General features: G+C 56.6%; 4 protein-coding genes across 14 annotated transcripts in view; 1 reads left to right on the top strand and 3 right to left on the bottom strand.

The window, feature by feature from the left end:
* IPO13 (importin 13) overlaps positions 1-804 on the bottom strand; it is a 32,000-nt gene extending 31,196 nt beyond the window's left edge. Inside the window, exon 1 of one of the 2 annotated variants that reach the window (XM_079313904.1) lies at positions 475-804. In XM_079313904.1, the coding sequence (XP_079170030.1) occupies positions 475-540 (66 nt within the window). In that variant the 5' untranslated portion in view covers positions 541-804. The remainder of the gene's footprint in view (positions 1-474) is intronic. The other variant, XM_079313905.1, reaches the window with a different exon arrangement.
* The window catches only part of DPH2 (diphthamide biosynthesis 2), a 224,663-nt gene that overhangs the window by 35,553 nt on the left and 165,187 nt on the right, over positions 1-23,923 (top strand). The window lies entirely within an intron of this gene.
* ARTN (artemin) lies at positions 980-6,951 on the bottom strand. Its single transcript, XM_079313922.1, has 4 exons — positions 5,978-6,951; positions 2,962-3,032; positions 2,637-2,826; positions 980-2,266 (listed from the first exon to the last, which is right to left on the bottom strand). The coding sequence occupies exons 1-4, from the start codon at positions 6,633-6,635 to the stop codon at positions 1,833-1,835; spliced, it is 1,353 nt and encodes a 450-aa protein (XP_079170048.1). The 5' UTR covers positions 6,636-6,951; the 3' UTR covers positions 980-1,832.
* ST3GAL3 (ST3 beta-galactoside alpha-2,3-sialyltransferase 3) overlaps positions 10,048-23,923 on the bottom strand; it is a 171,085-nt gene continuing 157,209 nt past the window's right edge. For all 10 annotated transcript variants that reach the window (XM_079313926.1, XM_079313923.1, XM_079313927.1 and 7 more), the window contains one exon: positions 10,048-14,216. In XM_079313926.1, coding sequence (XP_079170052.1) covers positions 14,127-14,216 — 90 coding nt within the window. In that variant the 3' untranslated portion in view covers positions 10,048-14,126. The remainder of the gene's footprint in view (positions 14,217-23,923) is intronic.

The raw sequence follows: 23,923 nt of genomic DNA, 5'->3' as shown, positions 1-23,923 counted from the left end.
GATTCCTGATTTAGAAAGGTATCAGTGGACCATCCGACTGATGAAGGCGTTTCCCAACCCAAAAATTCCCACCACCTAGAAAAAGTCCCTTCTTTCCCTGCCTAACGGAGACACTGATAATGGGCTTCACATAGATGCAGCAGGCAGGACCAGACCCGTGGGCTCTCCCTGCCCAGCGCTGCAGCTGCCGACCCGGAGGACGCCAGTCAGAAAGGCACACAACCCCTCCCTTCTGCTCCCACTCCTGCCACATCGCGCTCCCTGCCCGGGCGGCCCCTCCAGCCGCACGTCCCGGGCCGCAGCAGCGGCAGGCACGGGGGACGCCGCCCGCCGCCCTCGCCGGGCCCGGCACCCCGAGCAGGTGCCCGCCGCTCCCCGAGCCGCATCCCCCGCAGCGCCGCGGTACATCAGCACCCCGCCGCCGAGCGCCGCCGCCCCGCCGCGGCCACGGCCGGGCCGGCACGGTTCGCTCACCTTCTCCACGTTCTCCACGGTGAAGTCGAGGCCCTGCGGCGGCGGCGCCTCCGCCCTCCGCTCCATGGCTGCGGCGGCGCTCAGGAGGCGGCGGCGGGCGGGCGACAGCGGCGGCGCACGGGCAGCCGCATCGCGGCGGGACCCGCCTCCCCGCCCCGCCGGGGGCGGCGGCACCGGGGCGGCGCGGCTCGGCGCGGCGGTCGGGCCGGGAGGCGCCCGCGGGACTCCCCGAGCAGCCCCGCTGCCCCGCCGCGCTTCTGTCCGGCCCCGCCTCGGCTCTCGCCGCGGCCCCGCAGGCGCGGCCGGGCAGCCCAGGGCCTGCCGCAGCGCCGCGCCGCACGCCGGGAGCGGTAGTCCCGGCCCGCGCGCGTCCCCTGGCGGCCACCGGCACCGCGCCCCAGGCGCGGGCGGGCAGCGCCGCCGGGAGCCGCCCGCAGCACCGCGCCGCTGCCTCCCGCTGCCGCCGCAGCAGCACTCCCGTCCCCATCACGGGCACACACAGGGGTTGGACGCGCAGCCCATCGCTTTATTGCTACAGGAAAAGGCGACTGTACAAAAATAGAGTTTATCCCTCAAATTTTACAAATAATAGAAAAAGGGTGCGGGGTGCACGGGGCGCTGCCCAGAGCTTTAGTGCAGCGCTGGGGTTAAATTACACCCGGCCCCCGGGGGCCCAAAGTCATAAATAGGAGCTGCCGCTCGAGAACAATAAATAAATAATTTAGAATAATAAATAGTTTAGTGCCACAGCACCACGGAGCAGCGGGAGGACCCTGCCACTACCCTGGGAACCAGGCAGGGGTGGGGGTCCCAATGGGTGTCTATGACCAAACACCCTGCAGAATACTAGGGGCTACTGCTGGTCCGGGTGAGGCACCCCATTCCACTGGTGCAAATCGGCCCCACTGCATCCCTGCGCCCAGGGACACCCCTTCCCTGCACCATTGACCCCAGGGTCTGCGGGGGACAGAGAGGTCTTCCCCCTCTGAAGCTTGGGTGATGCTTGGCCCCTGGAGCACAGATGCAGGAGTGCTGCTGATGGACACTGGGCTGGCAGACCCTTGGGAGTGGTGGGGATGGTCCATACTCTCTTCAGCTCGTCTCTCAGGGCTGAGCCAGGGCACCTGGGCAGGAGCCCAAGTAGCCGGCGGCACCAGCTGCTTGGCACTGAGCAGGAGCGGGCTTGGCCACCCACACCCCCAGTCATGACTCCATCTCACCTCGGTTCTTTGTGGCCACATAATTACAGAGGCACCAGCCTCTGCCAGACCCTTGTTCCGAGCAATAGTGCCACTCCATGTGGCAAGCTGGAGTCTGTCTGCATGTGTCGAGCTGGGGCCAAGCCAGCGGCCCCCTCCTCAGCCAATACAGCTGCACTCAGCTGCTGAGAGCTTCTCCACTGTCTGCCACGTGTTCTCCACATCCATGAAGGAGACAGCCTCATAGCGGGTGGGTCGGCAGCAGGGGTGGCTGAGGACCCGCTCCTGCGGCCCCGGGGTGATGAGCTGCTGCCGCAGCAGGCTGCCCAGCGTCAGGTCGTAGTTGCTGCGTGCCCGGTGGCAGGACCCGCTGCAGTACTTGAAGAGCACGATCTCGTCCGAGTTGAAGCCCAGGCCCAGGTCCCGCACCTTCACCATCAGGTTGCGGATGTGGCAGTTGCGCCCACGGGTGCCCCGTGAGGATTTCCTCTTTGTCCCCTTTTTGCTGGCGCCTGGCGGTGAGCGCTCAGCACGCAGCAGCAGGTCCTCCGTCAGCTCTGCGGTGCCTGGGCTACCTGTTGTCACGTTGTCCCCTGCATGTGGAGGAGATGGCGCTGTCAGGACCCATCCTGCACCCACCACCCTCCTTCTGAGCCTGCCAGTCCCCACTGCGACCTACAGATCCCTCCTGATCACCCACCATGGCAATGGCTGGTGCCTGAGAGGGTGCATGGATGCGTGGGAAGATTCTACCAGCCAGAAATCTTCTCATCTTCTCATTTCTAGGGGTCTGCCACATGGTCAGCATGAAGCTCAGGGCCCCGTGCATTGAGATTCCCTCAGCCCAGCCCCAAAGTGCAGCCACAGTCCCACACAAGCTGGGGCACCAACCCCACAGCTCCCAACCTGTGCATGCCCCACACACGGGATTACCATGCCCAAGCTGTCTGTCCCAAAACGCACCGTACAGCTGGCTCCAGGCAGCGGCAAGCGGTGCCTCTGCACCATCCTCCACAGACAGGCTGCCAGTGGCCATGCCCCGCGGCGTGGGGGCTGCGTCCAGCGTCTCGTTGCAGTGTGGTGTTCGCAGGGTGCCTGTGGCCAGCCCAGCCAGCAGTGACAGGATGGCAAAGAACCCCCACAGCGTCCCCTCCTGCAACAAATCACAGCACAGCAAGGTCAGCCCTGACCTGGGTTCCACACCAGGAATGAGGGTCCATGAGCTGGGGATGGGTGGGGATGGGGTCATGTAGTCTTGGCCATTGCAGCCAGACAGACCCAGGCTCACCTTGGGCTGTGGGTGCGTGGCAGGTCCTGCAGGCCTTCGCTCTGGTGGCCCCTGTTGCTGGTCCATGCTAGCTGCAAGTACAGAGTACAGAGGTTGGGGTCAGTGCCCACACAAAGTGAGTTTGGAGCTGGCTGGCTGGGAGTTGGCACATGCCTGCCCTGGCCAAGCGTGCCACACCCTCTCTTGCCCCCCAGAACCTCACACCTCCTGCACCCATTCATGGCCCACCCCTACCCCTCTCCTCTCCTGGCATAACCAGGCATCCTCACCACACCGAACACTCCTTCCAAGAGACTGGGCAGCTTGGGCAACCCAGCCTTTGTACAGCACCGCTCCTCAGGGGCAATGCAGCCATTCCTTGTGTGAACAGCCTGGGATGCCAGGCTGGGCTGTGAGGCAGCGGCTGGGACTGGGAGCACTGCACGGGGGGGCTCTTTCCCATGGCCCTTCCCTGGGAATGTTTTTCTTGCTCACAGTGGGAGCCTGACCTTGGAAGCTCCAAATCCATTAGCACAGGGTCCTCGGGTGCAGCCACCCCTTGGCCCTGGCTCCCTTGGCTGCTGACTGCGCCAAGCTGGGACACGCAACCCCCGAGCAGCCTGAATGAGTGGGACTGCAAGGGGCAGGACAGTTGGGCAGGTCCTGGGGGGACACAGCAGGGTAAGGAGCACCAAGCTGGGCTCACTCATTCACCCCAACACCACTGCTTGGCATCCACTGCCCTGACATGCAGAAAGGAACTGCATCCCTGCTGTGCGTGGTCCCAGCAAAGCAGCAAGCACAGTCTCAGGGGAGCAATATCTCCCAGGAGTTGCTGGGGCAACTCCCGTTTGCAGCCACATCTTTGCCCCCTTCCCCAGCTTCCCCCAGCGGTGCAGGGATGCCTCAGTATCCAAAGCTAGGATACCCTGGCTTTGAAGGGCTTTAAAAGTGGTTCTAAAAGGTTATATCCTCCTTGGCCCATCTACTGCATAGCTTCTCTCTCAGGACAGGACTGTCCTCTTGGAGCTTAGTGACATTCTGCATTCAGGAGTTCCTCCATCCCCTCTATGACTTTCGCTTTGCCCCAGAATGTCCCAGTTGCTTCCATGGCAAAGGAAGCAATGGGGGGACAGGAACATGCTGAGGAGAGCACTCCTGACCCAAAAAAAAGTGAAAGCACGTGCCTGGGCGCTGCTGGCACAAGTCCCTCTAGCATTTCAGGGGATGCTCCCCAAGTCCCATTTATGCAAACCTGCACTGGCCACACTGTGACACGGGTCTGCAGCAGGCGCTGTCAGGGACCGTGCAGCAGGTGGGATGCGCCCCCGGTGCCGGCAGGGCTCGCACCGGCCCCCGGCCGCGCCAGCCGCCGCAGCCTGGCCAAACACAGCCCACGCTGCACTTCGCTCCCCTGGCGGCCCGTGGCCCCACGCCAGCCTCTGCCGCCAGGTCATGGATTTCCCAGGCTGGCACCACCGGAGGGGCCAGGCGAGGGTCCCTGTGCCCAGCTGGGAACGGACGGACTCCCGAGTCCTGGCTTCCGCGGCCAGCCGCACCGCTACGGCCCCCCGGCTCCAGCATCTCGGCGGGACGGGATGGGAAGGGGACAGGGAACGGGACGGGACGGGACGGGACGCATCAGCCGGTGCAATTCAGGCTTCTCCCGTCCGGCGGCAGCACGGACCCGGACTCTGGAGCGAGAGCGCTGCCGGCGGGGCGCCGAACGAGGGCAGCCTCCCTTCACCACCGGGAGCCCCAGAGCCGAAGCGACGGACGAACACAACCAGTCCCTCCTCAGACTCGGGGCCCCGTCCACGGGCGCAGCTCCCCGAGCGCGCAGGACCGCAGCCCACGCTGGTCCCGCAGCCCCGCCCGGCATCGGCTTTCGTCCAGCGCGGCCGGGGCTGAAGCAAACACCTGGGCACTCCACGGGGATGCCATACCGGCACACCCCACAGCAGACCCTCATGTCCCGTACAGCGAAATGTGGCCCGGACACGGCTGCCAGAGCCCTGCCGGGAGATTCATAGGCACAGGAGGGCTTTTTCCCAGGGTCGGAACCGAGCCCATCCCTGTGAGCACCTGCCTGGATCCCCGCCACATGCGTCCCCCGCCCGGGGCTAAGCAACAGCAATTGTTGGTGCAATCCTGAGCAAGTCACCTCACACTCACTCGTGCAGAGCCCAGCGAGAGCTCCGCTGCCTGCCCGGTGCACGGCGCGCTGGGGGAGGATGTCCCGTGGCTGCACCGGCCCTTTGGGGGAGGCAGCAGACACTCGCGAAGTGCATCCTCGCAGGCCCAGCGGGTGCCCCAGGCCTGCGGTGAGTGTCTCGGGTCTCGGAGTAGCTGTGCCCAGCCCTGCAACCGCAGGTCTCACCTGGTAGCGCAGAGGGATGCCTGGAGACCCCTCCGGGCACCTGCGGGCACCGGCGGAGGTCCTACATCCCTCCGCGCTGACCATGGCAGAAGTGATGTGGGTCAGAAATCAAGTCCGTGTATGATGAGGAGCGAGCACCCGCCCCACAAAGCCTTGGAAGACCGGGCTTGGGCACGTGGGACGCACAGCAGAGATCAAACTCGACCCCAACTCAGGGACAGCAGAGCCGGGGGGCAGAGGGTACCCCCGCCCCTCGCCTCTCGCCTGCCCACCGCCCGGGGCGCACACCTGTCCGACGTGCCCAACGGGCCGGGCGGGAGCCCAGCGAAGAGGCGGGAGAGTCCGTCCCCGTGCCCCCCGGGCGCCCGCAGCGGGGTGCCGCCTCTCCCCGCCCCGGCACCGAGCCCGGGCCCCGCCGCGGCTCCCAGCGCCTCCCGCCGCCGGCTCGGGCTCGGCACCCCGGTAGCCGACCGGAGGGGACTTGTCCGGGGGCGGCCAGAGACCCCTCACCGACCCGCGAGTATTATCGGGAGGTGGGCGGCGAAGCGGATTCCCCTCGTCCCCCCCCCGTAGTCCCGGTAGGAGCCTCCGCCGACACTCGGGGACGCCGGCAGGCTGGGGCGGGCGCTGTCACCCGCTGCCCCGGCTTGCACTCACCATGCCCGCGGCGGGGACCATCCCCCGGGCCGTCGCTGCCCCGCATCGCCTCCGCTCCCCGCCGCCCCCCGACGCCCGCCGCCGCTGCGCCGGGGCGGGGCGCTGGCGGGGGCCGGCGCTGCCCCGCCGGCACCGACTCCCGCCGCTGCTCCCGGTGCCGCTCCCGCTGCGTCTCGGGGTGCGGTGCCGGCGGCGTCAGGCAGACGCGCAGTGCGGGGCAGCGACGGCTCCATCCCGCTCCCGTCGTCGCTGCCGGTGTCAAATTCCAGCCACCGTCACCTGACCGGCGGGGCGGGCACCGGCACCGGGACCCCGACTCGCACTGGCACCAGGATACCAACCGGCACCCCGATCCGCACGTAGTGGCACTGGGACTCCGACCTGCACGGGTGCTTGGACCGCACCGGGACCAGAAGGGCACCGGAATCCCGCCAGCAGCAGGAGCCGCAGCCCAACCCGCTTCAGCACCGGCTCTCGCCGTGATCCGCACCGCCTCCGAGCTCCCGCGGAAACCCGCACCCTGCCAGGAACAGCATCGGGACCCCCGGAGGCTTCCGACCCCTGGTACCGCCACCTGCCAGTCAGCCGACCGCCGGGCAGGCGGGCCCGCAGCCCGGACGGGCGGACGCTCCGGGATCGGTGCACCCCGCCCCGACATCGCGGTCACAGCGCTAACAAGACGGACACACGGACACCCTCGGGAAAGGGTTCAGCCCTTCCCAGAGCACTCCGGGTGCAGAGCACCGCGGGGGACCCCTTGCACACGTGGGGATCCGGCGGGGATGGGCTGTCGGGCAAGGTCGGGGCCATCCCGGCAGCTCCCGGCAGCGGCGGGACCGGCCGGCGTCCCGAGCACGCCGAGCGGACTCGGGTCACCGGTGCGCCTGGCGCTCGTGTCCGGCCGCGCCGGAGGAGGAGTCCGGTCTCCCGCCCGCCTGCACCCCGCGCCCCGCTCCTCCTCGGCTGGGCCGCCCGCCACCGGGCTCCTTACCTCTGCCGTCGCCCTGCCTCCCTCCGCCGGGGCCGCCGCTGGCCCCGGGGACATGGGGGCCGACTGGCGAGTCGAGCCGAGCCCGTGCGAGTCCTTACGTCACCGCCCGGGGCCCTCCGCGTCCATCCCGGGGCTCTCGAGTGCTCCTTGCGAACGTGCCAAATCCCGGGGCCGCCTCCGCTCGGCCCCGCTTCACACGTGCTCCCCCGGCCGGAGCTGATGGCCGGGACGCGCCCCGGGCCGGGCGAGCCCCCCGGGTGCGGCTCTCATGGCCGCGGGGTCCGAGGGCGCCCGGGCGGGCTGCGCGCCCCGCGGTGCCGCCGGCCGTGTCACCTGCCCCGGCGGCGCTCCGCCGCCTCGGCGCGACTCCCCGGCCTTATGCAACTCCCCGGCTGGAGCGGGGCCAGCAGCTCGGTCGCCGGCTGTGCCACGGCTGCACGCCGGTCCCCAGGTCGCCCCGACCCCGGGCCACTCGCGTGGCTTTAACCTCCGCCCCGCCGCCCGGCAGCCTGGGCCCCGCGGTCCCGCGCAAGGCTCCTGCAGACACCTGCGGAGCCGCCGCCTCTCCTGCTCTCATCTCCTCGGATTATCCAGCGCGCGGGTGACAACTCCCGCGTCCTCCTGCGACATCACCTGCCAGGGAGTGTGCGGGCACAGGCGGCGCCCGCTAAGCCGTCCGTGTCACCGCGAGCAGGGACAGCGGAGGTGGCACGCGGCCCGGAGCTGCGGCTGCACCTGCCCTGCAGCGGCACCGTGTGGCCCCGGCTCCCCCCTTTTCACCCCCACTCCTGTCCTGGCACAGCATCTTGACCCAGTCTGTGGCTGTGGGTGGCTCCCTGCTAGTGGGACTGCGTGGGAGCCTGGGCTCTGCCGTGGGACTGGTGCTCCGCAGCTGCAGCCTGAGGCTGCTCCTGTCTGAGATGTCCTCATGGGCATCGGAGGCAGTGCCCGTGGATGCCTTGGCCCAGCAGAGTTTTGGAGCCCCTGGTGCATTGCTGTGGTAGAGAAACAGCTGGGAGTGAGTGACAGGGAGCAGGATCCTCTGCTTTGCAGGGCCACAGACTAATGCAGCTGCCTGCTTGGAGAATTTCAATGTGAGTGGCATGTCTTGTTGAAGGTTGCCTGGCTGTCCCCATGGAGCTGGGTCTGGCCACAGCCTTGCCCGTACTAGGGAAGCTGCCCAGGAAGAGAGGGCTGCCGATGAAGGGAAGGGCTGCCTCCCCCACTATTAAACCTCAGGCCTTGGAGATAGCTTCAGGTGCTGGCTCAGCAGAGGGGTTACCCCATCTCCTCCCACCTTCCCTATAGGTTGGGCAGGTCTTCATGTCCCCAGGCCACAGCCAGGAAATTCTGAGGATGAGATGTTGGTTGTATGCAGAGGGCTATGTGGGTATGGCACAGGGTATCCAGAAGACTCCATATGGGTGAGCCCACAGTGTCCCTGGTCATGTGGAAGGAGTGGTTGTGCTAAGCCTGGCCACTGTCCTCTTCCAGGTATACCCCTTTCAAGGCTGCTATCCCAAACACCAGGAGGCACTGGCTCCCTCCTGTGTCATTTCTTCTTGTCCTGGGAGACAGTCCTGCAGGTGCTGTCAGCCCTGCTAATATCCTACCAGCAGCACCTCCTCCCTGTCCCCCCCACAATCGTGGTGGCATGGCATGTCCCAGCTATGTGCCTCAATTCAGCACTGCTCTCTCCTCTTGGGCTCCCATGAGTATTGGCTCTGCCCTGGGGCGGGCTGAGCATGGGCAAGGCTGCACAGGGTACTGGGGTGCAGGGCAGGGTTTCAGCCCCACAAGTCAGGGGTGACCTGCTCCCTGACTGCTGCTGCCACTGCCTGGCTTGATACCTCCCAGAGCACTGCCTGTGTCAGCCTGTGCTCCTGCATCCCTGGGGTTGGAGTGCCCCCAGGTGCCTTGTCTGGTCTGGAGTAAACCCTGCTGAGCTGAGCCAGGACCTGCTGTGACATCTGTCCCTAAAGGTGCCTGCATGTGGCAGGATGGGGGTGATGCAGACCAGCCAGATGGCAGGACTGAGCGCCGTGACTGCTGTCCGAGGCCATGGCTGGGTGTAACAAAACGTACGTGGGAGAGAGCTGTGACGCAGGCTGTGTCCCATCTCAGCAGTGACGTGGCTCTTCCAGGGATATCTCTGAACAAGACTCCTTGTCTCAGCTGACCTGAATGTCCTTGTGTGCCCTGGTCCCAGTCTCTGTGCTCTTTTCCTCCTCAGCCCTCCCAAGGCCAGGACAGGGCATGGGCATGGGCTATCCCTGGGGCAATGATGGCCCTGCTCTTTAAATGCTGGGAAGAGAGGAGGGATGGAAGGAGGATTTGAGCCACTCCAGCATCTCCTTGAAACCTGCAGCCATCAGGGAGGGCTGAGCAGATGCTTCTCTGGTGCCCCATTGGTGCTAGCAACAACCCACCTCTTGTTGTTTAGAAGCTGGGAGGTCTGGCAGACCAGTCACTTCCCTGGAATAACCTTCCCATGCCTCCAGATGGGAGTCTCCAACACATCCTGTGGCTCTGGGAGCCTGGTGGCATCACCAGGGTTTGCCTAAGGGGTTACACTCCTCCAGCTGGGACTTTGCAGGTATGAGAGCTGGTCACAGCCTTGGTCCCTGGCTTCCTAAACCATTTCCTTTTCCAGGACACTGTGGTGAGAAGGTCACTTGGCTGGACACCTGCCTTTGTGAGGGCCGCACCCAGCCCGATTACTGCTTCCCGACCTTGGTGGGAAATCATCCTGCTGGCAGGGAGCCCCCAGGAGAGCAGTCATAGTCACAGACAGCTTGTCACAGGCAGGACAACCTCTGATTTCTGTGCCTTCCAACACTAAATGAGTCTAATCTGCAATCCCCTCTCCTACCCCTTAAAGTCACCCGCAAGGAGGAGCACAGCCCTCTCCTGTCCCCTGCACCAAGCCAGTGGCATTGGCCAGCTGCAGCTCCTGGCAGCTGGATTACTGTTCTGGAGGAGTCAGCAGTGAAACCACGCAGGTGACAGCCCAACCAGGGGAATCCCTCTGCCTCCCATAAAAAAGGCCCAAGGCAGCAGAAGAAAGAGGCCAGCCAAGCTTGTTTGATAGCTTTATTGCTTCTGTGATATGACTGAATTGATGTGACATAAGCCGGCTTGGAGGAGCCTGCAAGACTCTTACCCTCCCTGCCTAGAGGGGAAATTAAAAAAAAAATGCAGAAACTAAAACTAATTTTAAAAACTCATTGAGTTCTTGCATCTTGGCTTGGTACAGTACCGGCAAATGCACTGGCCTTTTTGAGACCCTGTGCAGGCTGTGCAAGGAGCCTGAGCCCAGAGGGGCTGGGCAGTGGCCCCAAAGGGCTCCTGCACTGAAGGACACATCTCTAATACTGCGAGTGACGCACGCTCGGACCGAGAGCACTCGCTGTGCTGCTGCCCGTGGAGCTCGGCGTGGTGGCTGCCTCCCTGTCAGACACTCTGGAAGCCCTTGCCCATGTCCAGTTCTGCCTGTACCCAACCCAACTGCGCCCATTTGGCACAGATGGCCCTGTCCTGACACCTTTCCCCATTCCCAGCAGTGCTCATGCTGAGGGATAGCACAGCATGGTCAGGCAAGGCTTCATTTCTTCCTCCAAGGAAAGACACACTGGAAGCCCGGAGATGCTGGGCCTGGGATGAGGAATGCTGGGCTGGATTCCATTGCTGCCTCATTCTACCTGGCCATGGTAGTGGGATATGCCACCTTTGGCATGTGTGAGCTTGAGGCCACAGCATGGCCAGGCCTAACAGTGTGAGCTGGTGGTGAGAGCCCAATGCCAGTGTGGTGGGCACTGCCACAAATGCACAAGTAGCTCATGGTGTGGTCAACACAGCAGCAGCAGCTCTCTGGCAGCTCCTGTCCTCCAGAGCAGCACATGCAGGCTGCCCTGCAGCTCCCCAGACCTGCTCTCTGCACTAGTTGGAGCAAAACCCACTGTGGTCACTGGCCCCTGATCTCCCTGTGTCTCCCTGGGCTGTCTCTAGGCAGGTTCCCTGCCACCCGAGTGGCCTTTCTGCACCACAGCGCATCACAGGCACCAGGCAACCCCGCTCTATATTTAGGCTGTGGAGAATTCCCCTGGGCTCTCCCTTCTGATCTGACAAGGTGAGTCACTGTGAGGGAGAGGCCAGGACTCACATCCGTCCCACTGACCCTGCTGTGACCCGCGTGCTCCGCTCCCAGCTGCCAGCACCGCAGCGTTTCACGGGCGGGAGGTGGCTGCAGGTGCACATGGAGACAGCCAAAGGACTGGCACCAGGAGCAGAACCCAGTGCTATGCACAGCTCCTGGAGCTGGAGCCCCATCACCTGGCCATGGGCTGTTCTGTGGAGCCAGGGAGCTGGAGGAGAGTCTTGGCCCCTAAACACTCTTTCCTTCTATATGCAGGTGGTCCTGACCCACCACAGTCACTCTGGGCCATGCACTCATCTATTTAATTTGGACTCTTCTGACTGGAGACCCCTGTCAAAGTGGAGGGAAGGGCTTGGAGTCACCTCCCTAGTCTGTAGGGTCGACTTCCCATTAGGACCTGTTCATGGCTGTGGTGGAGAGCTGAGATGACAGGAAAGGCTGAGCAGTGGCAATGCTGTGTACTTGGGCCTGGAGCCAATGAGTTGGAAGATAAAAGGGCCCTGCAGCTTTGTAGTGTTCAATAAACCAGTCTTAATCAAATTAATGCCATCACAATCCTCTGTGGGGGTCCTTCATCAGTGGGTGGAGAGGAGCCCAGCATGGACACCAAAGGCTCTTCTGTCCTCCTTCTGGATGCAGCTGCCCACTCTGCCATCTCAGCTCACTGCAGCCCATGGATACAGCCCTAGGGCTCTCATGGCAGCTGGTTAAAGCACCAAGACAGAGAGAGAGTGGGTGTCAACCCTTCCCCAGCCACAACCTCAGCCAGATCCAGACCAAGCATTCTCACTGCCAGCATGGCTTGGACTCAACAGAAGATGATCCCAAGTCCAGGCCGACACCCAGGAACTGCAAAGGGAGTGTTGCCTGGTGAGAGCCACGGAAATCCAGTCCCATGGACTCCTCAAGAAGGAAAAAAAAACTTGGAGATACTTCAAAAGGGTATCTGCCACAGCATATGCTCAAAAACCTGCTGCAAACCTCACAGGGCATCCTGGAAGGAGGCATGTCCCTGTGGGAAGAGGGACTGCCTGGCTGGGAGGCCAGAGCAGTGGGGATGGCACATGGGAAAGGTAAAGGGAAGGAGAGCCTCCCAGCATGGCTTTTTCAGCCCAGAAGCAGCAGGATCTTTGAGCTGCTCCCAGATGACAAAGGGGAACAGAAGCACATCAAGAAGCTGCACAGGACTTGCCCCTGAGCAAGCTCCTTGGCTACAGGCACAGCAGGCAGGAGAGGCTCCTGATGGACAATCCCACACTGGTCAGTAAGCAGCACTCAGTGCCATGTGCTGGGAGCTGCCTCTGTCTGCAGCCTGCTCTCAAACCCTTCTGCACAGTTTGCTCATCTGCCCCACACCCAGGTCACTGCCTGTCCCTCCTGCACACCCCCTGGAGGGTCTCAGGTCCAAAGTCACAGTCCCTGCAAGTCAGTGGGTGCAGAGTTGGTCTGGGGGAGCCATGTGAGCCCTGCTCTGACCAGTCCTTGCCCATGCCAGCACCATGAGCCCAATCCACACCCCTCTGGGATCCCCCTCCACTGACCCCAGCACCAGCTGGCTGTGTGCCAGTGCCTTGACACTGGGGCAGTGCCTGTGGGTGCACTGCAGCCTGCTCTAGGCTAGGACAGCACAGGAGCCACTTTCCCCATGTAACAGTTCATTCCCTTGGCAATCTCCCTTCTGCCCACACTCTTCAGGTGAATGAGAGCACCCTGCTGCCCTCGCACCTGGCCACGTTGATCAGTTTATTCCAGCTCCTCTGAAATACGTATACAAATCAAATGTGCAAATAGTGCATCTTGGGATGGCAAAGGAAGGACTTGCTCCTGAGAGCAGGAGGAGCAGCAGTGCTAGAGCAGCATGGGAGGAGCTTGGAAATGGAGTGAGCAGGGGCCGAGCAGAGGGTGAGAGTTCCCATCAGGTTCCATCATCATTGAGGTCACACGTCTCTTAAATAGGGAACATGATTGAGTCTGGAACGTAAAACAAACATCTTCAGCAGTCTGCTCTCAAACTGCAAAGCTTGAGATCTCTGCTCAAGATCTGACCTCCTTCCAAAGAATAAATTACTCCCCTCCCACACAAAACCAAAGCGAGATGCTGTCCAGAAACAGTGACACGGACTCCACGAGGGCCCTGCACAGCAGGCACAAACCAAGAGGCCTGAAAGCCTTGAGCACAACGGGGCAGGTTCCTCTGCACTGTGACAGGCAGGAAGGTAGGGAGGGTCTGCTATAGGTGGGGAAAGCCACTGGCTCCCTGTTCCACCTCGGGGTCAGGGTAGAAGCAGAGCAAATGGCTGTGAAAAACACAGCCAAGTCAGTGGCTGCTGCTGTTGCTGCCTCTGTGCAGGAAGCAAGGAAAAATGCAGAAAAACAAACCCATGTTCATCTCCATCCAGAAGCTCCAAGTGGAAAATGAGAGGAAGCTGTTATTCTCCCTTTGAATTGTAGCAGCACCAGTGACACTGAAGTTTTGGATGGATTTGTTTTCCTGGGGAAAGGTCTGAGGCCAGTGACAATGCAGATGGAGCATGAAAAGGCCAGGTTTTTCACAGGGCTGTGCACAAGCAGACTTTGCCTTGTACCTTGGTATTTCTAGTATGGTTCCAGCAGAGTCTTTTAAAAAATAATACTTTGTACATTCAGGCTTTGCTGCTGTGGGGCAGCATCACCTCCCATTTGGCACTAATCATTTTATTCACAAACCTTTCTTCTCTCTCCTGAATCTTTCCTGTCTAATTCAGGATGCAGAAGATCTGTCTGTGATGCAGAGTTCAAGAACTGTCCACTCAGCCCCTTGTCCCCCTCCTGCCAGCTATAGGCCTGGAGGTGGGAGATATAACCCTCATGCAGACTGGCAATGCAAGAGGGTCTTCCCAGAGCAGCTGGGCATCTCTGTGTGTCTTCAGTGAGGTGGGACTCTTGCAGGGGGCTGCTAGTGCCTGCTCCCAGAGCTGCAGCATTTCTTTGTCTTCTCCCTTGGATGCAGTGGCTGCAGCCACTCAGATCCCACTGGTTAGGTCAGTGATCACTCGGGCTTTCACCAGCTTTCTCAGAAATTCCTTCTCCCGCTGGATGTTGTGCGTCCAGGACTGGAAGATAATAAGAAAGACAGGAGGTCAGCACTACCCTGGCTAAGCATGCTCCTGTCCTTCATGCTTGGGAGACTGTCAAGGACACAGGTCCTGCTTTAGATTAGAAGAGTCCTTGTACACCAAGGAGCTTCTCTTATGCAAAACTGGCACCATCAGCAGAGTCACACCTGTGTACCTGAGGTAGAAATTTTCCCCATGGGCTGGGGGAAGTTTTTTGGCATGGTGAGATCTAGGCAATCCAGGTCCCTTGGGCAGATGTGCCCTCCCAAGCTACTGCACACAGGAGCCCAACAGCACAGCACTGGTGATGGTCTATGCAGGGAGCAGAGCTGGCAGAGGGCACATGGCAGGAGATGTACCCACCACACACAGCTCCCTGCCAGGCCATGGCAGTGCACAGGGGTGCGTGCAGCTGAAAAATCCCAAGACCATCCCCAAGCCAGCTCTTGCTTCTGCTAGCTTTATCAAGAGGAAATCACATGCTAAAGGTTACACTAATACAATGTGAAGGGTGAAACAGCCACATCTCCCAGCAGGCACTTCAGAGCAGTGATTGCTATAGCTGGTGTCAGCCCACCCAGATGTGCTGCCTGCAGCAGGCTTGAGCTGGGATCACAACATCTGCCATCACTGTGTTGGGACTATTGAAGCACTTAATGAAGTGGTTTGTCACACCATGGAGCCCAAGGCAGAACAGGGAAAAGCAACTTTTCCCAAAATCTCCCAACAGGACAAGAATCACAATCCATGATTTTGGCACAGTGCTCTGGTCAGCAGGTAATATGAGCTCTAAATACAATCTGGACCATGACAAGATCACTGTACAGGAGCCTCCCTGAAATGCCCTCAAATCAACAAAGCATCAGCCCCATCAGCCCACTGAAGGCAGTCTGTCACAGTCCATTTTACCCACTGCCAAACCGTGGGCACCTGCCTGCAAAGCACTGCTTGTATACATCATGCACAATGTGCATGTGGCTCTCCTGTCATCCTGCTGCTCCTGCCCTGTCCTGTTTGGGACAAGCAGCTCTCAGCCATGACTGCTGTGTGGCACCGACAGCCCCGGGCATGATGCACACACAGCAGGCTGACAAGATGTTCAAGGCAATGTGAGGTCCCTCTCTAGATCTCCAGCACATTTTGGAAATATCTTTCTTGATGCTTCTGCACATTTAAAGCCACTTCCATCCCCTCAGTGCACAGGAATGACAACAGTTAAAACTGCTACAGAAACTTCAGGCAGGTATTACCTTATAATCTGTGCTCAAAAGAAGTCTTAGACTTCTGCTAACCTCAACGCTGGAAAGGCTACACCACTACTGGGAACAGGACCACATGTGGAGAACTGTGTTGGTGCTCTTTGGGACTCTGGAAATGCAGAAGGCCCTCTCTCTAAACTGAAAAGAGTCTGCCCTGAAACAACTCAGTGCTTTGCTTCAGCTAACATAAAAGCAGAAACTGAAAAGTGGCACTGGGAATAAGGGTTACAAAGACTTGTAAAAGGAAAAAAGCATCAGTTGCAGAAAGCGCAGCGGGAATGATGGTGGCACAGAGGGAGCTGGGAGAGCAGGGCTGAGCGTGTGCTGGAGCCAGAGAGCCAGGATGCCCCAGTGTGCTGGGAACAGTTCCACATGTGGCATGTCATCTGGGGGCCCTGGGCTTGGCCCCTGCCATGCAGCAGGGTCACTTCTGCCAACACAGCCCCGTGCTGGGGAGCTCAGCCTGGCAGAGTGTGGGTGAGCTCCTGCCCATGAGCAGCCAGCACTGCCTGTGGCTCTGGGGCCACGCTGGGACACCAGGTCTCAGTGCATGCACTTGCATCTGGCTGGGCTTGTTGCTGAAACCTGCCTGGAGCACCAGGAGCCTGATACCTCACAGCACAATCTGAGCCCTCCTCCATGCCTTTCAGCCTCATCACACAGTATGAGAAGCCAGCTGGTTTCAGCCAGGACAACCGTTCCTGTTTGTGTTTTTTGTACAGGTGAGCTGGGGAGGCAGCCACTTGTAGGCAAACTCAAGCCACCTAAAACATCACCTCAGGCCACGTGCACGTACCTTATCTGATGGCAAGAGGAAATCTGCTTTGTGAAAAGTACAAGTGGAGCAGGAATTTAAGTCCAGGAGGCAGATAACAAAACTTTGGGTGATATAATTTCAGTCTCTCACATTACAGCCAGGTCTGGCTCCAGCACTCACCACAAAGCTGCTGGCAAGATCTACCAACCTGTGGTTGTTCAGCATCCAGGCTGCTTCATACCCCAGGCACTGCCACTAACTCCTTTTTACAAGCAGTCACACCAAAGGCAATTCAGCCTCCCATCTGACCCATGGATCTCAGTGATGTCCATATCACAACTCTCTAATGTTTTGTGGCTAATGCAAGCCCACAGAGGAAGAGGTTCCCTTGTGAGAACAGGCTTTCATCCCTTCCAGAGAGTGCAATCAGGGCACTCAGAGCAGTGCTGCTCCCCCATGGCCCGACAGCAGCACGGGCAGGAGGGATGAGGCATGTCTTCAACACCAGCTCTGGTTACTGATTACAGGAGGCGGGTTCACTCACCCACTGACACACAGAGCTGATCAGATGAAGGAAGTTGCATTCCAGCACCAGCAGCGGCAGTGGGGACAAGAGCCAGAGCAATTTCCTCAAAACTGACAGGAAAGCAGGCACCTCAGTCCCATTGCTCTGAGAGGAAAAGGCAACTAAATACCCCCTAAACCCCAGAAGGTTTCAGGGTGTATACACCTCAAATAGCACCCTGGGTATACACCCTAAATAGCACAGAGGGCCAGCTGAAAACTCCAGCTCTTTTCCTGTCAATCTGCACCTCAAAGACAGTGATGGAGCAGTCTGGAGCAATCACTGTCACCTCCACCTTCCTGTCCCTGCACACCACCACCACTGCTGCACCCTGGCAGACTGGCTCTGCCCTCTCTCTCCTCTCCTGCTCACATCCAATGCAGCTTCTACTTGTGGAATCAAACAGGCTGCTTGCTTGAGCCCATGGCTGGAGTAATGAGCTTTGAGAGCTCCAACAGGAACATCCCAGGAGGCTCCAGACCCCTTCTTGTTCTCTGGGGATCAGGCTAGGATTTCCTGTGCTTTGGGTTTCTCTCTGAGTAGTTGACATTTGCTCTTTCCAGTGGAGAGAGAAGCAGAGGCAGCAGAGTTACTCTGCCAGCACTGTTATGGCTGCTCATCCCAGGGAGGTGGCAGTGGCTCTGAGTGCTTGGTCACAGTTATTAGATAAAAATTTATCATCAGTTAAAGCCACCTTTCAGGGTTATGCAAATGCAGCAGCCCCAAAGCACCTATCCTTTTTATCTTGACAATTCCACAAAGAAGCACAAAACATCATCTGTCACTTCAAGAGAAGCCCAGTAGAATATTTTAAGCCTAAGCAAATGTTTCAGAGACCAACCCAGGAGGAAGGTAAGCTACCCATCTGTAATCAATTACAACTGGGGAATGCCTTAGCTTCAGACCACATTAGTCTTATCAAGCATGCTGCAATTAAAATACAGGAAGGCTAAATTAGAAAATTAGAGAGAGTGAAGTCAACAAGGAATGCATTCAAGAAAACAGCAAGCTGTAGAGTTTTCTCAGTTCTGTTACATCCTCTGTGTTTCTGCATGTCAGCAGCACTTCTCTATGAAAACCTGCACAGAAACCACAGCAGAGGAAGAAGTGTGACTTCACTGGCAGCAGTTGGTTTCCAGCCTCCACCAGTGCTAATTTATCTTTAACCTTCATTGCCTTGTCTCTAGAGCTGCTTAATTTTCATCATCAGACTGCCCCACTCTGCTTGAACCCCCTTGGGATTCACATGCAATGAAACAAAAGGGATGGCTGGGCTCCCTCATCTTCTTGTCTTTTGGGGATTTACTCACAGCTCCTTTATGCCCAGTCATTCTTACATCAACTTTAAATTTCAAACAGCTGTTTTTGCTTCTGCTTACTCTTAATACATACGCAGAGAGAAACTGTATTCTTTTCAGTCTTCATTTTGCCAAGTTACACAAGCAATGTCTTTCTTCTACCAAAACAAGCTGTTCATTTACGCCACAAAAACTGAGAAATCTCACAGAATTATAGGAGCTCCCTCTGTGCCTATTTACTCCAGATTTACTTCTCATGAATTAGAAAAAAGTGCTCACCAGTGCCTCATGCAGAGGCAATTCTCTCATTTGACAAGAAGTCCTTTCCTCTAGTCTTTCCAGAGCTATATTTGTCTTTTTTTCCCCCCAGTAACAGCCTGGCAACCTGAATTATTCTATGATTTGTACCTATCCAAGTGCTTTCCTCCTCTGCCATTGCCAAATAATGCTATCCCAGATTAGAGTCAAAATGTCTGCTATTGCCCCAAATAGCATGACCTTCCATTCATACTCTTAGGTTTCATGCCACCCAGTTCACTGCTGTTCTCAAGGTGCTCATGGCCTTCCTGGATGGTATTTTGATCCTCCCTTGTACTGACCACACCTGGTTTTGTCTCATCACAAATTCCACTTGCACACCATTGCCTTCTGTGCCAAAAATCATTAAAGCAAACACTAAACATGACCTCCTGCAGAGGAACTCCCAGCTGTCCATTCAGTGCCTTTTTGTGTTCTCTCTTAGAAAGACTATTCACGTACAGGTGTTCCACCAAGCCGTGGCTTCTGAAGCTTAACTAATAATATCTCACACAGCACAGGGTTGCATGCTTAACTGAGCTTCTGACAGGTGGGACTGCTACACTTCCTCTGTCCCAAGAATGATTTTTAAAAAAATCAAATAAAGATATTAAATACGTTTTTGTAACCTGCCTTTAGTAAATCCACATTGTGTTTGCTTTCAGGATTTAATTTTGCTTTCATTTGATCTCTGCTCTGAAGTTCTGAATAGTACCTCCTAGGTTAGTTTAAGAGTTCTGAATTTGACAGGATTATTTTCCTTGACTTGCTCTCCTACACTCCCCCACCACCCCCCCCCCCAAAAAAAAAGAAGGGAAAAGGAGCTATTATGTCCACTACAAGCTAATCCTGTGGAACCTGACAGATTTATTGTGGACCTTTTCCTCTGGACTTGCAGCTTAATTGGCTCAAAGTGGAATAGAGATCTCTTGGGCTCACACCTACTGCATTAGCTTCAACAGCTTTTGCCTTTCAGTGCTGACCCAGTAATTTGTGTTTTCTGTGAACTTCTCACTGTAAGTGACCCTTTCCCTCACATTCATCATATCATCCTGATAGAGGTAATATATATATTTATGTGGTTCCTGCTTTAATCCTTCTGCTTCCTTCACCTCCCTGGATGTCAGTGCTGATAATTCTTTCCTTGCTTCCTTATTAATTGTTTGTCAGTGACACTATTCAGTATTTGCTAATTTTCCTTTGCAACGTCTAACTGAACTTGACTTTTGCCAGTTTCTGCTTTATCTCTGTCCCTTCCAGCCATCAGGAGTGAAGTCTTCTGGTGCTCTTCCTCACTCCTCCATTACATCTAATACCACATTGGAACAGTTCTTCATGAAGTTGTAATTACAGCCTTTTTCTGCCAGTTTCCCCCTTGCTGCAAATATGAATCACAAATAATTATTGTACTTTCACAAACAAGATTTCAAGTCTGCAATAAGTCCATGATCTCTTCAGTCAATCTGCTTTTAGTAGCCCATTCTCCAAGGCTAGGCCTAAATTCAGAGAGGTCAGAGTCAGCACACACATCCCAATTCCACTGAGCACCCTGCCACCACTGCTGAGTCTATATACAGCCCTGCTTATCAAGCTTCCTCCTTTTGGGACCAAAATCTGAGTTATATCATCCCTTCTGTTGACTTTCCATTTAATTTAACCACGAAGGCACTTGATCAAAGGATATTTCCTAGAATGTCCCTCTGCAAGGTCTTCACATGTGCTAAAAACAGCTGTGAAGGGTCCACAGCTCTTCTCATGCCCTCCCAGCTGGTGAGAAGAGCTGTGCCAGCTCTTTGTGTGTTTGGGAATAGCTGGGCTCTCCTTTTGACAGTCCTGCTGTACATCCATGACAGTGCCTTTTCTGGGGCACACAGCACCCCACAGATATCTGTGTTCAATGCTGGGGTCAGCAGCTGGGCTCTAACACACCTCTGTAGATCTTTTACTGCCTTCTCCCACAGAGACCTTGTCCAAACCCCAATTCTGCTTTTGTCCATTCTACAGGCGTGCCTTCCTCGCTGTTCTTAGTGCACAGTGATATCCCGAGTGTCACTTCTGTCCTACCTGTGCTCTGGCCAAGGCTGCTGTTCCAACAATCTTTTCCAGATTTCTGTTATACAGACACACAGTCCTTATGCACAGGAACAGCATGTGAGGCCTTAGCTCAGCCCCAATGCTGTCAAACAGGTGGCTTTTAAACAAAGACAAAAATGTATAAACTTCATCAGTCATCACTGCCGGCCCCAAGAAAAAGCACTGCCCTTTCAGAGGTGCCCCTGCCCCAGCCCCTAACCTCCCCCTCAAAAGCTGACCTCCATTTCAGTCTGCACCACTCCTTGTACTGCAATCACAATTCATCAGCCAGGCTCCAATAGCCATGTTTTCAGTCTATAAATCACCACGCCAGACATCTGCCCGGCTTTCAAAGGAGTTTTGTTCTTCTTGTTGGCTACCACAAACTTTAAGGTACTTGGAAGGCCGAAGCAGCCCTACCACCCCCTCCCAAGCAACTTGTGTTGATTTAAAATGCAAAAGGCGGCTTCACAGAGAGAGCCCAGATGATGATAAAGCACTATTGTTTGTGCCTGTATGGTTCAAGACTCCAAACTCGATGTTTGCCGATTATTCTGAGAGGTAGCTGCTGTCGGGGAGAGACAGAGACAAAGCTGTGTGTCACTGCATGCTGCAGGACACCTCCCCTGGCCCTTGTGACAGCCCCTACACAGGCTGAATGAGAAGTGTTACAAGATGGTGTCCTCAGCATCCCACAAAGACCTGCTGGGGAAGGGGCCAGTGATCAGAAAGAAGCCATCAAAGGCTGCCACACCACCTCCCCCTCAGGTCAGGACACGAGTCACTGAGGTGCTGGGCACAGCTGTGTCAAAGGAGCTGACACCTCCAGCAGCAGGGCTTGTGTTTGACCTGCTTCTCCAGGAGAAAGGAGACAAGCACTGCAGACAGGCTCCGGATGAGCAAGAGTGGCTTTTAACCATGAATTGCCCTTTTTACCACTCACAAGTGTGTGAGGCAGTCTGCAGCCTGCTGCAGAGAAGAGAGCCCAGGATGTTCCCTGTACAGTATCTGAGGTAACTCCTTGCTCACATTCTTGCTCCTGCAAGAAATGGCCGGGGGATAGAAGCTCACCTCTGGATCATGAGGCTTGGGAAGTGTGTGCTGGGGCAAAGCACATGGAGGAGGGATGCTGGGAGCCTGTCTCGTGCTTCGTTCCCATGATTTAGCACAGCCCCCTGCTCTCTCCATTTCATAAGCCCCTTATGGATCTGTTTTTACTATTCTGAACAGTCACTTTCCCATCCTTAAATAATTTCTATTTCACTCTATTTTAGAATTATTCCTTTTCCTCACCACCATTTCCACGTTTCCTTCGCTATGTTCCCAGTGGGTCTGACACTTCTACATTAATAGAAGACAGTGACCTGTGATAAAAATACATTTTTATGGAGTGCTTGGACAGGAAGCATTACAGGACCTGAGCAAGACATAAAAATACAATAAAGTATATGAAAATCCAGCTCAGATAGGTTCATTGCCATGAAAACAGAAACAAGTGAGCAGACACCTTGGCAAAGACTCAATTTTTTATACAGCATTAATGGAAGCAGGCAAGGGACAAAACCTGAGCAAAGTTATGTGGAATAGGAAAAAAAGTAACTGAATAGAGATGACACACTTGGACATTCTGCATTTTGTAAGCTAAAACAATGAGATGGGATAAGAGCTGAAAAATCATCTGTTGTACAACAGCACTGGCAGTGGACTCCCAGTAACAGATCAGAGAACAAAGTTTGTCTTGACACCACCCAGAAAACACCTGCTGAAGTGCAGGCCAGGAGTCTGCACCCCAGCCATGATGGGAGGCAGTTGAGAGATCAAGGGAGAAGATGCTGGACAGAAGAACTGGCCTCGAGGTATGGTTTTAATAGCACTGATCTTCCAGCTCACAGCTGGAACTGAAAGCACCACCCCAGTGTCCTTCCACACTGGGGAACAGAAAAGGTCTCCTCCACCTGCTCTGCCTGGACATACCCCAGCCAGAGCACACTGAGCTGCCCAGGAGAGAGGGTAAAGAAGCTATCCAGTACTAAATTGGAGAAATTAACTCTGATGAGCATTCCCAAGCACAGGAGAATCCACACATGTTTGCAGCCATACTACTGAACAGAGTCCCAGGACCACACTCTTCTTCTTGACTATTAATAGTGATCAAGCTCCAGTGCATCTGCCCCATTGCAAAGCATTTTCTTCTGGGGCAGGAAATGCCTGCCCAGCCCTCAGAAGCTGGAGATCCTGGAAGACAGTGTAGGCAGCTGGCTTCTGTGGTAGCAATAGCAGCACAATCTTGGACCTTGAGAGCTTTTACTCCTGCGGGAAAAGGACAGGCTGAGCTAAACTATGGACTGGGTATGCATGCCTCTCCTTTTGGAAATTCAGCTGCCAGTGCCACAGAGCAACAGGAAAAATCAGATTCATGTCCACAGAGATTTTATCACCTCAGTCTTGGCATGGGAGAGGCATCTCCACCCAGCTGTGAGCAAGTGAGTGCATTTTGCTGGCTTTTTTTATGTAATCAGAACAAATTCCTTGGAGATGAGTCACAGGGTTTCAAGGGTGTCCAGAGAGATGTCAAGCAGCCTCAAGTGTAAATCAGTGACACACCTTGCTGAGAGGATTCCTGCTCACCAGCAGGCTCATTTTCCCTGCAGATACCAGGCAAGGGAAGGGGCTTGAGGGATGTTACCCAATGGGCTCCCACAATCCATACACACATGTGTGGCATCTCCAGACCCAGGACACTGCTGGTGTTTACATTTCCTCTGTAAAGACAGTGATGTTTTCAGGGTGGAGCTGGAGTGCTTCCCTGCAGCTGCTCTCTAGGCTTAAACACTGAAGATTTTTCAGATATTCATGCTGGAGGAGCTTGGCAGTCACTGAAGAGATTCAAACTTCAGAAACAGAGGTTCTGCCCCACCAAAACCTGGTCAGACTGCAGGGGTTTCTACCTGGGATGTCCATTGTAGTGGAACAGCTGCATCCCTTTGCAGTTGTTTTCAGTGCTGTGATGATGCTATGTTAAGCATCACCATCCTGTGCCATTCCCCTGCCCAGGAATGAACATTGCAGCCTCCATGGGTCTGCAGGCCAGAGAACAGAGATGATACTTGCATAATTTCAAGGCACAGCCTGCTTTAGTGGCTCCTTTAGAGGCTGAAATATAGAGAAGGACCAGGAAGAACTAGGCTGGACACAATCCCAGAGGTCCAAAGTAACACTGAGAAAAATCCTGTGGATGCTCTTGGACCTTTTTGTGTCAGAGCAGATGGAACAGACAAAAACCTGGTGGAACTTGGTTCTGGATCAGTTTTCTTTCACTAAGGCCAAGGGCAAGGTTTGACACAAGGCACCAGTGCAGGCCAGCCTCCCAGTTTGCCAGGTCTTCCATCAAGCAGGTGCTTCCAGTCTGGAGTGGGGCAAATCTCTATTTCTACATTCTTTGAAGGCAATTGCAG

This window comes from Erithacus rubecula (genome assembly GCF_903797595.1).
Source record: "Erithacus rubecula genome assembly, chromosome: 10".
NCBI lineage: Eukaryota > Metazoa > Chordata > Aves > Passeriformes > Muscicapidae > Erithacus > Erithacus rubecula.
The sequence above is the reverse complement of the archived record's forward strand: the minus strand, read 5'-3'. Positions and strand labels throughout refer to the sequence as shown.

What these genes read in the sequence shown, in the direction of transcription:
- ARTN (XM_079313922.1), bottom strand. Translation starts at nt 6,635, where the DNA reads ATGTCGGGGCGGGGTGCACCGATCCCGGAGCGTCCGCCCGTCCGGGCT. An exon ending in CCACGCACCCACAGCCCAAG is followed by an intron (nt 2,827 to 2,961) that starts GTGAGCCTGGGT and finishes GATTTGTTGCAG; the next exon opens with GAGGGGACGCTGTGGGGGTT. An exon ending in TGCCTGGAGCCAGCTGTACG is followed by an intron (nt 2,267 to 2,636) that starts GTGCGTTTTGGG and finishes CTCCACATGCAG; the next exon opens with GGGACAACGTGACAACAGGT.